The 13288-nt window shown below is 47.7% G+C and overlaps 1 protein-coding gene across 1 annotated transcript; it reads right to left on the bottom strand.

The window, feature by feature from the left end:
- Positions 1-1631: 1631 nt before the first annotated feature.
- Positions 1632-11107, bottom strand: CNMD (chondromodulin). The gene is made up of 7 exons (XM_072357386.1): positions 11021-11107; positions 10206-10343; positions 7963-8103; positions 6973-7086; positions 5184-5337; positions 4231-4427; positions 1632-1847 (listed from the first exon to the last, which is right to left on the bottom strand). Exons 1-7 carry the CDS (start codon positions 11090-11092, stop codon positions 1632-1634), a joined length of 1032 nt encoding a protein of 343 aa, XP_072213487.1. The 5' UTR covers positions 11093-11107.
- Positions 11108-13288: the final 2181 nt, after the last annotated feature.

The raw sequence follows: 13288 nt of genomic DNA, 5'->3' as shown, positions 1-13288 counted from the left end.
GATTTTTTCTAAGCTTACGAATGGCGTACTGCTAAAACAACATAAAGATCGAGGTCGTTTCCTTTCAAAAAGAGCCAAAAAACACCTCAAATATTAACAGGCCTTGAAATCCCGCTCTAAGAAGTTTCCAGTTTAAGCGTTTCAAAGCGAGCTGGTTCTTGAGATTAAGGGAAGGTGAAGCTTATATATAACAACAACGGAACAAAATACCACGTTCTGTTCTCGTCTTCCCTTGTTTAACACTTTGCTTTTTAGATGCGCTGTTTAGCATTCTGCACGAGGTTGTCTTTATTTTCTTTAAGCCGCGATTATGTCAAATTAATTGCTCTTTTCTGTGTGATGCAGTGCTAATAACATTACGAGGCTCGCAACATCTCGGGAGCTGTTTAGTCACAAAAACACGAATGCTTCAGAAAGCGGACTGTAAAAGATTGGACCTTTTTTTGTTTGTAGTGCCTGTGTAGATGGCTCCGTGAACTCAGGGGTGGAGTTTAAGACGTCGTGTGGATGAAGGCAGGATAATGCTTCTATTTCTGTTCAAAGACTAGGAATCCTAAGTCGTACCGTCCTGCGTGAGTATTTCAGCTCAGTGCCTTCCATAGAGATTTCATACATAATAGGATCAATCCCTCTAATTGCAGAGTTTGCCTGAGCAACAAGGGTGAGGTTAAAATCTTTATTTCCTCTTGTTTACCGCTAAGCAATTTCCCTTGTAGAGAGCAGAGGTTCGCTCCAGCGAAGGCCGAGGAGCTGGCATGAACAACTGCTGTCCGCGTGGAGTAAGGAGGGGTTGTAATCTTGTGTTAGAAGTGTCTAGTTCAAGGGTTTATAAATAACAGTGGCTCCTGTAGATTCAGAAGGGTCTTGAGACTCTTTGGCCTGCAGTTGGGCGTAAATACTTCTGCTGTAGTCGCTGGGTGGCAGATAGTTGTCAAACACCGCATTGGTATCATGGATACAAGATTCTTGGTGCCGGGGCAGCTTTGATGTTGGGATGTGCAAAGGGTTTTGATTCTGCAGCCTCACAAATTCCATCCCACAGCCCCTCTTCCTGCCGTTTGTTTCTGATTAAACACCATGTGAGCTTTCCCATGTCCCCTAGAGCAGCTTTGTGGGAAAGGTATGCTGTAATTGGTTTATAACCATTCATAATGACCTGGCAGCCCTGTACGGATAGCAACGGGGAGCGACTTAACTTGTGATTTATTTAGGTAAGCTACGTGGATGAAAGGTACTCCCAGTGTACAAGTTTAGCTGGTTGCCTAATTGGACATAAATTTTCACGTCTAGCTCAGAGAGAGGTTTTTTTTTTGTTATGAAAGTCTGAATTTGGATTTATGAGCAAGCTTCTAGACTGCTAAACCACTTTGTGAGCAAAGTTAGCGTTGTCTGTTTTGGGGCTTCTTAGTTTGGAATTCAGTGCCTGTTTGTAGACTCTTTATCATTGGTAAAGCTAATAGCACCTTAATTTAAGAGTTTATTTACACTTAGAATACCTGCCCTTGCTTTTAGCACAGTAACACGTGTTTGGATTTAGAAGCCAAGATTGGCCTTGCTGCTTTGGTCGTAGTCTTTCATCAGTTTGGTATTGTCAGACTCCTGCTGGCTTCCTCCAGGAGCCCAAAGCTCTCTCACACGACACCCATGATGCGAGCCACCCACCAGCTGCAGGGCATGATGATACGGCAGGCGGTGCGGCAGCCCTGGTAGTTGTATGGCCATGGGTAGTAGCCCAGCAGAGGCTCACAGATCCTCTGGCACTGCGTGTAACTTCGCCTGCACTCGATGCAGCACACTCCTAGGTGATCCAGCATGGGGTCAAAAGCCATCCCTTCACCTTCCAGTTGCTGAAACACAAAATGTTAGGGTTATCAGCTCTGAGAACTTGGCTTTGAACTGCACAGCGCTGCCATTAGCTGGCCTTGCTTTTTCCCTTCCGCTGTGCTTGGTGGAGATGTAGAATTAGTGCAGTTACCCACGTGAAAATGGTAAGAAAAAAAACAGGGAGCTCTAACGGAGTTCATTATTAGTCTTCAGCCTTCTCAAAAGACCCAGCAGCACTAAAACCCCCAAGGTATAAACGTTACCAATGGCAAAGACTTGAATATAGTCATATGGGTCTTTCATGTTGATGACCACGTCTCAGCTTACGCTGTACTATTAATGGTTCTTTTTTAATATATATTTTAGTGTGGGTTTTTTTTAATTCAGAATATTTCTCCCTTGTCTTTCTGTCAGCTTTTTTCCCCCAGTGCCACGCTGAGTTGCTTTGTGGACAGTGGGATTTCTGCCTGTTCTGTACCTGACAGTATGCAGTTGCATGGAACGCAGCGTGCATGAAATATTTAAAAGCAGGCTCTTGCTTTTGCCTTCTCCCTTCAGAATCATTTCCCTGTTTGTTTGGTTTTTTTTTGGGGGGGAGGAGGAATGAACCCAAACTACCACCAAACAAACTGAATATTCTAATTTTGAAGCTAAACTTGTTCTTTTTTTTTTTTCAAGGACACTTTGAGAAAAGCAGCAACCAGCAGATGCTGGCATCTAAGCTGGCCCTGAGTGTTTTTCACTCAGAACCCAGTGACAACACTGCAGCGGTGGGGCACAGAGGCTACATTCTCCACTCCAGGCTGGTGTGTGGTGCTGGGGATCACTTGGTTGAGCTCAGGCCTTTGGAGTGTCCTTCCCCAACCTGATAGCAAGGGAAGGATGTTGGTTCCCTTGAGTTTCCCTCCTTGGGTCTAGATGCCAGCAGTGTGAACTCGTTGTCTGGAATCCCTTTTATGCAGTGGGGAGGGGAAATAGTTGTGAGCACGATTCCTTCCATCCTGGGGGAAAGAGCTACAACATAATTAATGGTCCTTTGGAATTAAACAAATCTGCCTCTAAGGAAAGCTTGGCTACAGGCATCTGTGGGGTAACTGCTAATGAAGGTGAGTCCTGCCCTGCAGGATGATGGAGGAAGTGTGGGGAGCTGGAAGCTGTGGCTCTGGCATATATCCCTTTGGCTGGGAGAATGGAGCTGCAGCAACTGCTCTGCTGCTGCTCCCAGAGAAAAAGGGAAGTGGGGCCTCACGGACTTCACGTTAGTGGATGCAAAGAGAAGCTGAATTCCACAGCCATTGCTATTCTACTGACCTCATGAGAGTCAGTTTAGATCCACTTTATTTGGAGTGATTAATTTGAGTTTAATTAAGGGATGTCAGCTCGGCAGAATGCTGTCACAGCATAATGATCTCCTGCTGTTGCCTAAATGTCAAGTCAAAGCCAAGACTTATTTCCAAAGCAGGAGGCATTTATCTTGTAACAGTGTTGTATTAAAGCGACTTACTCCTGCTGCACCAAATGGTGGGTGTAAATTCTCTGGCACTGGTGCACTAGACTAGAAGCTGCCTACTGCATGGCTCCTGTACGCTTCCTCATCTTGGAGAGCAGCAACAAATGTCCCAGTGGTCACCTTCCATGTGCTACTGCTGCCTTTGAGCAGGTTCTCCTCCACCTGCTTGCCAGAGAGCCTGTCTTCCTGATGGGGAGAGCAGGCTGAGACAGCAGGTCTAATTTTAGGAGGAAACTCTTTGCTATGAGTGCTGGCGCAGCTGCCCAGAGAAGCCCCATCCCTGGAGGCACTCAAGGCCAGGTTAGTTGGGGCCCTGAGCAGCCTGAGCTGCTGGCTGGCACTGCTCACAGCACAGGCTTGGAGCTGGGTGGGCTTTAAGGTCCATTCCAACCCAAATCATTCCATGTTTTGGCTTAACCCCTAATATCTTTGAAACCAGACTCAAACTACCACTTTCTTCTCTAGGGGTCCGATGCTGCTTTGTGTTAAAGAGCATGGTATAGGTCCTGGCTACTAGATGCATGCTTTGCTGATAAATGTTAGGGTACAGCTATCTGATCAAGACCAGCTTCTAGTTTATATCATCCTCCAGTACTTCTTAGTGGGCCTTGGAGCCCTTCTAAAGCTACTTGTAATCAGCTCCTCTTGATCTTGCCACCTCCAGCACTTCATCTTGATGAAGCTTAGTTAACACTAGGGCTGAGGGAGAGAGAAGAAGACTGGGAGAAGACCTTTTTGAACTTTCATGTAGACATGTTTCCCTGGTCTGTACTTAGGGGAGAAAAAAACGGAATGAGCCGAGCATGCAGATTTAAATACATAAAAGACAAACCCAACCATGTCATTAATATTACGTGTCCACCACAGTCTTGTGCCCTCTGGTTGCAAATACTCACGTTGTACGGGTTGTCTGGGTTAAGAGTTTGATCGCTTTCTTGCTGCATTGGCCCGGTTTCGTTGGACTGGGGGCCAAGCTCTTGAGTCAGCAGGGTGGGGATGGACCTGGTGTTCACCTCTTCGTCAGCAGCTGCGTCAAAGTTTGACTCGGACTGGCGTTTATTTCTCTTCATTTCTCTCCTTTCTCTTTGTTTATCTGAGGAAGTAGTCATATTTTGAATGTATCTTTGTATTTATCCACAGATCCAGATTTCAGTGGCGTGTTTAATAAAAGCTAGGAGCAACTGATACCATTCTGAAGTGGGATCCCTCTTTCTTCCCTTGAAGCCAAGCGGGTGTAAGAAGATGCTTTTTGGCTTCCAACGTGGTCACTGATGTTACCTCAGCAGAAGCTGCCAGTGCTCACAAGAGCCATCATAAGTGCTTTTGTGGCAGACTGGTGCCCTGTTCCCAAGTCCAGGTGGTGAACCCAGTGGGAGCTGCTTTAATGCTGCTCTTTTGTTACCCAGTAGAGAGCACAAGGTCATGAGGAAAATGGAAGATAATGGTAGCTTGCTTGGATCCCCAGGTGCTCTCAAATGATACTTTTTTTTTCCCCTCGGTGTTTTCAAATTAGTTGGACCAAGGAGGAATAAATTTTTCAAGCCCACTCTTCTCCTTCCAGGCCTGGAATCTACCTGAAGTAGTTGTCATCACCCTGGTAACTCCTGAACACCTTTGCTAAGCGTGGCTGTGTTTGTTGGCCATACGTCCACCTCCAGGACCTCACAAACACCACCTATCAAGTTGCCAAGCTGATCCCTCCACCAAAATCTACTGGAGAAGCATAGGGAACATGGCAGGGCGTGATCTCAGACCAGTAGTTTGCTGGTCCCCAGCCCTTGGCCAGCTGTGGCGTTCTAGCTGCCTGAGCAGTTTGGTTCTAGTACTTGTGAAATACAAGAAGCGTTACCTTTGGGATATGTAGGTCGAAGCCAGAAAATTGGAAGATCCCCGCAAAGCTCTAAAATTTTGGGGCTTAGGAAACCGTTGTGCTTGATGGGCTCGTCTGCAGCCACCCAGATAAGAGAGTTTTCGTCAAATCTAACAGGCATGATTTCATCTTCCTGCGAACAGAAGAGCACAAATCCTTTGCTAGTTCGGTGAGCGGCCTTGTGCCTGCCTGCTGCTAACTCTTGGGCATCAAACTGTGTAATCATCAGCTGCAACTAATGCTGCGCAACCTTTATTTCATGGATGTGAGCTGGTTGTAGTGAGCCAACCTGCTGTCAGGTTTTGCTGGGGTTGTGTTTTCACCCTTTTCTCTTTTAGAATACTTTTTCTCTATATATGAGAGATCTTCCAGGCCCCAGTGCCAGGATTTCAGTAGTAAAAACCTGTGAGCATCTACCAGCTTTGAGGGATGAGCAGTGAAACAGGCCAGCCAAAAATGAGACCCCCGTTCTTCTGTCATGCCTGCTCTCATCTGATGTTCTCCTAAGCTACAGCTCTGTTTACAATAGATGTTAAAAAATAAAGAAGTCTTGCTTGGAAGTTTTGGAGAGGATTACAGTACGAGAACTGGTGCAGCTTCCAGTTTTAAGTCAACGTGATGGCTCTGATTAAAGGTCTTGTTCAGTAAAAGCAATTCAATTGACCAAAAGCTTGAAGTGCGAGTTAAAGGAGCCTGCCTTTTTGAAGTGTACCCTGCAGGTTTTGGTTTGTATCTTCAAAGTAATGTAGGCAAATGCCAGTGATTGATTCTTTAAAGTCGTTAGTTCAAAGCATTATTTTACATAAAACGTGTAAGTATTTTATAGCAACAGTGAAATATTAAGAGAAAACCAACTTGTGAATCATGAAAACCAGTATGATTTCAAAGTTAAAATTCTAAATTGCTTCCATAAAAGTCATCGAAACTCGTTACATAACTGACTAGATCAATTTATTCCGTCAAGTTGTTGTTCCTTTAATGTGTTTATTGATTTCTTTGTAGGTCTCAAGCCATTGAAGTTCACCATCCAATCTGTCTACTGAGAGCGGCTCTTGGTTCTCTTTTTTTTCCTCACCCTTAAGTTTCTATCAGCATCAGAAATAAGAGAATCCACGTTTCTGAAGCAAAAATATCCTTTGTTTCTGTTTTGAAACCCCCGTGACTTGAGAGCGGGCAGACTTTGGGGATCTACACAAGTTTATTTCCATCAGCCATTTTTACAGGCAATGTTGGCTATTGGTGTTGTAAGGAAGCACCGTAAATACTCAGAAGTATGTGCTTATCAGAGGGAGAACTTCCCCGAAGTGGGAAGATAAACACTGCTTTGCCACACCAGTCATTTATCTAACCAGAAAAGTCAAGCAACTGGGGAGGGCCTGAAGCAACTGACTTTGTATGAATGAGATGGGAGAAGTTTACATGGTAGCTGGGTGAGTACTGCAGCTTTTGTGACGCAGGTTCTGTGAAATCTAGTCAACGCAGTGCTCTACAATGAAGACTGATGCAGGCTAAGTAGGTCAATTCTTAACGTTTACTGTTATTTCTTCTGAGTTAGCTGAAATTTTGCAATAGTGTTCAACGTTTCCCAAGCCTTGATGGGTGGAGTTGCTCTAGCGTTAGTAAGCATTCCCTTGGGCTCTATCCCTGTTGCTGTTTGCATTTCTTCCTCCATGCTTCCCCATCATAGCCTCCTGCCTGGCCTTTTCTCATGCCCCCAAGGCCCCTTGCTCATCCCCCCCCCCCCCCCCCCCATACCAGTAGCCCTTACCAGGTCAGAGGACAGGCTGGCCTTGGTCATGGCATCCACCTCAGGCACGCGAGCTTTGGGCTGGGCCTTGATGTAACACTTCTGTCCTCCAGCAAATCGGATGCCGGTGATGCCCTAGGGAGTAGGACAGACATTTGGGTGCAGCCCTCCATGCCCCCCTGCCCCATAAACCCTTTGTGCTACCCCAGTCAACGTTGCTGCTGAGCTTCTAGTCTGAACACTGAGTCTTATTTAAAAACAGACACACCAGCGCACTCTGGGACACATTCTAGAGTGTGCTGGGAGCATCTCAGCGTTACTGAATCACAGGATCATGAAGGTTGGAAAAGACCACTAAGATCACCTTGTCCAACCATTGACCCATCACCACCACGCCCACTGAACCATGTACCCCAGCTCCACATCTACCCTTCAATCCAAGTCCTGGCTGAGCACGCAGTCATCTGAGCTGTGCCAATCAATCCAAGGATGCTAATGTAAATGCTTGGCCTTTGGAAGTGCCTTTCTTTCTCCCTTATATCCATTTTCAGCTCAAAACCCATCTGGCAGCATCCCTTTGCTCTCACTGAGCCCTACTACTGCCCTAGTAGGCAGGAGCCAAGCTTAGAGAGCTGATCTGACCCAGCTGTTATGTCAGCCAGCAGCACACCTGGCAGTGATGTGACTTCAGCATCTCTCTGTTGAGCTGGAGCCTTTGTGCAGACATGGAATAGTGAAGAGGAACAATGAGAGCTTGCTACACGTGCCCTTACTCAGCTGCTATTAATGTTGCTATGGTGATGTTAGCTAGAGAATGGTAAAAGCTGAACTCCAGCTGTTGGGCAAGCTGGGTCCCCAGTCTCCTGGCTTGGATTTGCTTGTATTCATAGAGAAGCCATGGAGCTGGATTTCCTCTGCTTTCTAGAACAGGGAGCAGTCCTCCCAGCATCTGGGACAGTGTGGTGTAGGCACTGGAGAGAGGGGTGTGAGGGACCCAGTGACAAGACTTACAATCTGGAAATCATGAACTTCAACAGCCTCTTCGCTCCCGCTTCCTGTTTTGAATGTCTCTAAGTTGTTTCCGGCATCTATTTCCATCGATCCGTCCTGCACTTTCCCATTAATGCTCATGGTGTAGTGAACATTGTACACCTGGAATAGATAACGGAGCAGTAACGCGCTAACGCTGTGCAATGTCTTCTTCCTGAACCAGATGGTGGGTCAATCCGATGGTCATCACCCTACTCACAGAACCCCAGCATGGCTGAGGTTGTCAGGGCCCTCTGGGTCCCTCTGTTCCAGCCCCAGCCCCCAGCAGGGACACCCAGAGCAGGGTGCCCAGGGCCACGTCCAGGTGGCTCTGGGAGATCCCCAAGGAGGAGATCCCACAACCTCTGGGCAGCCTGTGCCAGTGCTCCATCACTGCTATGACCACGTTCTGCAGAGGGTTTATTTCATTCTCTTGTGCAGTCCAGATAAAGGTGCTACACGAGCAGCTTAGTTTCAGTCTCAAAAACCAAAAGAAAAGCCTTGCAGCACTGTAACAAAAAATTCACACTGACAGCTGGAGATAAACTTCTTCTTCCCTCAGCCTCACTCAGGGAAGTGCTAAAGATTTATGGTTCCTCTATTATATGCATGCAGGCCCATGTTCTCTACTATCTCAGGCTCCACTTGAACATGGTGCGTAGACCCAGACCTATGCATGCAGCATTCCCTCCTCGGGGCTGAGCCAGAGTTGGGACCTTTTATTACTGCTGTCAGTTATGAGACAACGTAGAGATTTACAATAAATAAGTTTACCTGAAGCTATTTTATGAATGTGATTTGTAGAGTCGCTTCCTAAGCACTTGCAAATCCCAAGCTTGGAGGCACCTTGGAAAAATGCCTCCCACCTTTCCCAGTCAACCTGGAATTTGACTTCAAATCTTAATGACAGCTATGGATAGGACAGGAGTTGAACCTGATGATCCTTACGGGTCCCTTCCAACTCAAGGTGTTCTATAGTTCTATGTTTTGCAAATCAGGATTCAGATGGATGGAGCAATATGTAAGGGGAAATTGTCCTGCTGATGTACTGTGTCCCTGGCAGCCTATGTACCCATGGGTGTCATAGAATCATTGAATGGCTGGGTTGAAAAGGACCACAGTGATCATCCAGTTTCAACCCCCCTGCTATGTGCAGGGTCGCCAACCACCAGACCAGGCTGCCCAGAGCTACATCCAGCCTGGCCTTGAATGCCTCCAGGGATGGGGCACCCACAGCCTCCTGTCTCCTTTCAAGAGCCTGGTGGATGAGATTTGCAGCCTGGCTTAGAGGTCAGCGATGTGTCTTGTCTGTTTTTTTGGTGTTTAACCTTGTACTTTCTCTGACTACCTGCATTATTGCTACGTGCATGAATGTATCTCCCAGGGAGCTCCGCTCTGCTGCTAGGCCTTGCACAAGGACCTCCTTGATGGGACTGCAGCATGGCTGGAAGTTGTGCAAATCTTCTTCCAAAGTAAACCCAAAGGTCCAAACCGTGCTAACAGAGCAATCTATAATTCAGATGGGCACCACCATGATTAACATATGTTTTCAACCAAAACTTAGGTAAACAGAAAGTGAGATTTATGTATTAACACGGCATGATGCTTCTGAAAGTAGATTCTTAAAGTGGTCAGCAGCTTCTTAGTTTTGTTCTTTGCATACGGTGTCTTTTACCTACCCCAGCAAATGTAAATAAGAAAACGTACCGTGGCTTTAGAAGCTGTTCCACAGCTGTTAACCATAAATGCCTCCGTGCATCCACCATCTCACAGCCCACCAATGGGCGAGCTGATCACGGGTTAAATATAGCACTGCACACGTCGGGGTCCAGGTGGGACTTGGTCTGAGCATGCCGTGGTGTGGGGAAGGAATGTGTGTGTTTCAATGCTGGTTTTGTCCTGAGGGCTGGAGTTTGCCCAGGATATGAATCCCTGGGGAGGGGGCTGGGCTTGGAGTGTGCTGGGAATGTGTGAGCAGAAATCAATGTAGCGTCTGTGCTCCTGGAGATATGTTGCACATTCAGTAAGAAACGCTGCTTCCAGGAGCCTCCATACCCAAGACCAAGATAATTATTATTGGGGGGGGTTGTTTTGTTTTGTTTGTTTTTTAAAGTATGGGAGAAAATAAAAGACCTTCTTAAAGACCTCCTTATTGACTTTGTAATGCAAGTTTCCCGCCCGTGCCCTGTGTTACTTGCAGCCTGTTCCAGGCTGGCCGTGCTCACCTGCCTCTCGGTGGCTTTCCAGAAGTAGAAGGCGCCGATGGCCCCAGCCAGCAGCAGAAGGGCCCCAGCGATGAGCACTGTGGCCCCTGCCTTCAGCAGCCGCCCTGGCCCTGGAGGGGGCACTGCTGCCGTGTACGCCTGCAGGGAGCACAGCGCTGGAATAGGAAGCCCGACCTGGTTGGACCAGTTTGGGTCCCTATCCTGAGCCAGCTGTGATGGCTGTCATGTCCCAGCCCAACCCACCAGTTCTGACCCACCCGACCCTTCCATCTATGATCAAGCATATCCTGACCTGACCCAATCTGTCTCGTCCCATCCCAACCCAGATGGTCCCATCCCAACTCATCCCATCCCAACTCATCCCACCTTGTCTAAATTCAACCCATCAATTCAGTCCTGATCTGGTGAATCTTGTCCCATCCCAATGTGATCTGACCCACTGCATCCTGATTTATTCCAATCTGACCCATCCCAACCTGACACATTCTGTTCTGATCTGTCCCACTGTGATCCAGCTGAACCCAACCCACCCTATCTCACCCCGTTCCAACTCATCTCATCCCAAACAGTCCCATCCCAATCTGATCTGACCCATTCCAATCCATTCCATCCCGATCCAACCCATCTTATTCTATCCTGACCCATCCCATACCTATCAAAGCAGACCCTCCCTGCCCCATCCCATTTCATCCCATCCCAATCCCACTCATCCCAAACCACCCCTGCCCCATCCTGATCCATTCTGTTGTGTCCCAGATCATCCCATCCCATTCCTCCCCAGCCCATCTCATTCAGCCCATCCCTGTGGCACTCACGGGCGGCAGGCCCTGCTCCACGTCTTCGGGCCCCGCTCGGGCGATGGGTACCTTCTCCGAACCCTCGGCCATGGCTGCGATAGCGGCTGTCCCGGTCTCCCCTCTCCCCGCCGGGCAGCGCCGCCCCGGCCCGGCCCCCGCACCGCCCCTGCCCGGACAGAGGACTCTCCGCTCCCTTCGGGCCGCACCCCCGGGAGGAGGAGAGAGCGAAGATTTGGGGCCCAGGGGCAGCGCTGGAGAACGGGAGAGTGATGAAAGAGGAATGTCCAGGCAGGGAGTACCGCTCTGTGCTGCTGCGGAGAGGTGCCTTTACAGCCGGCAATAGTAAAAACTGATTCTTTTATTTATTTATTTAAATATATTAGGGTTTTCTTTTTCTTTTTTTTAACTGCACGAACGCTCTTGCCAAAGAAATCAGCAGAGTGCATTTGGATTGAGGTGTGGGCGCAGCGCATTTGACGGCTGCCCCACGGAATCCCCCAGCATTGCACAGGCTGAGCTTCCGCCAAGGCTCTGGGGACAAGCAGAGAATGGTTGAGGAACAAATCCCGGGGATACCCACCTGCAGCTTCTATCCTTAAACCCAGCCCCATCCATCCTGTTGATTTCCATCACTGGCCATCAGATCCTGATCAAAAATTAACAGGCATGGCTGCTGCTGAAAACAAACACCATCACAGCTAGTTAAATCCAGAGAGAAGCGCACTGTGCAACTTCATAAAGTAGGGCATGTTCTACCCCCCTCCTGAATGACACACTGTTGTAGGTTGAGGCTAATAATAAGATTATGATTCTCTTCATTAGCAAGTATTTTGTTACACCGCAATCTTGTGAATGGATATGTCTGTCTTGGCAAAATGTGAGAATCCCAGCCTTTGATCTCAAACCTCCATTTCACATCTCTGCTTTAGAAAGACAGATTTATTTTAAGGCCCCTGCGCTCATCTCCTGTATGGAAACGTGCCAGGGAGGTTTGCCATGGAGCCCCCTATTAGCCCCTGCTGTCATGATTTACCCTGTGTGCGTGCACAGATCTGCTCGTGGGATTGTGGGGAGCACCCCTTGTCGTTGTGATGGATTGGGTAGCAATGGGGTGAGTGGGGCTGGGGGCAGATGCACACCCGTGCAAACAGACCCACATTCAGTCACTGCAGAGCTGGTGTTTGTAGGGCTGAGGACAAAAAAGCAGCTTGCCTTTCACCAGCTGAGTTCTTCATTTGCAACGAAGATAACGCCGATAGTCGCGTCTGAGCGCCGTCTCCTCTCTAAATAACATGTGTGTGCTCAGCTGGATTAAGCCAACTTCTGAGGCTGGAAATCATAATAACAGTCTTTTACAGGACAGCTTTTCTGCTCGTCTGATACCATTATCCTCTGGGCTGAAAAGCATTCCAGAGTACTTGGAGAGCTGCAGTGAATGTGAGGTTGCTTAGCTGATAGCGCGGGCTTGTCTCAAGGAAACACATTTTTTTCTCATTATTTTTCACAGCTCTGAAAAAGTTTAGAAGGGGAAATGGAAATATTAAAGATGAGAACTCTTTGGTCTGGCTGCTCACTGAGCGCACCCTGCCTTTTAGTAAGTCTCCTCTGCTCCCTTATGCGCTTTATCTCCATTTTTCCAAGTGTCCCAAATAGTTATTTGGACTCTGCCATGGCCTGAGCAGAAATTCATGAGGCCAGGCACTTTCCCATACTTTTACAACAGCGCAGCCATAGCCTGGTTAGTGACTCGGGTTCCACCTACTTGATGTCTCTACTTGACCTCTTTTAACCACAGTACTCTGGAGGGAACAAGTGCTGCAGAAATGTGGCAACGTGTGAAATTTCAGACACCAAAACCACTGTTTGTTGTGTTCAGAGCTCTTGGAAAGCCCAGCAATGTCCTTTGCCCTGAGACTTTGGAAGAAGCTGCCATCCTCCATTGCCCTGTTGGGCACGTCTCCAGCAAGACCACAGTGAAGGGATGCACTGAGATGCACTGGGGCAGAGCCCTGCTCTCAACTCGCATCTTCCCCATCCATCCCACATATGGCCCATCACACTTGGTTCCTTCTCACCCCAGGACACAAAAGGCAGATTTGTTTTTCCCCAGGGCCAAATTTCCTCTATCCATATGTCTTCATCATATTCTTCCTAACTTAGCCAGTGGCTGTGCCTTCTGTTTGCCTTGAATCAGAGAGATAAAATAAAATAAAAATAACAAGCTGTCATTATGTGCTTTCCTTCCTACCTTTAACAATGTGGTCTCTTTTGTAGCTATCCTCTGTA

Source organism: Excalfactoria chinensis, chromosome 1 (assembly GCF_039878825.1).
Source record: "Excalfactoria chinensis isolate bCotChi1 chromosome 1, bCotChi1.hap2, whole genome shotgun sequence".
NCBI lineage: Eukaryota > Metazoa > Chordata > Aves > Galliformes > Phasianidae > Excalfactoria > Excalfactoria chinensis.
This window is presented reverse-complemented; position numbering and strand designations above follow the sequence as displayed.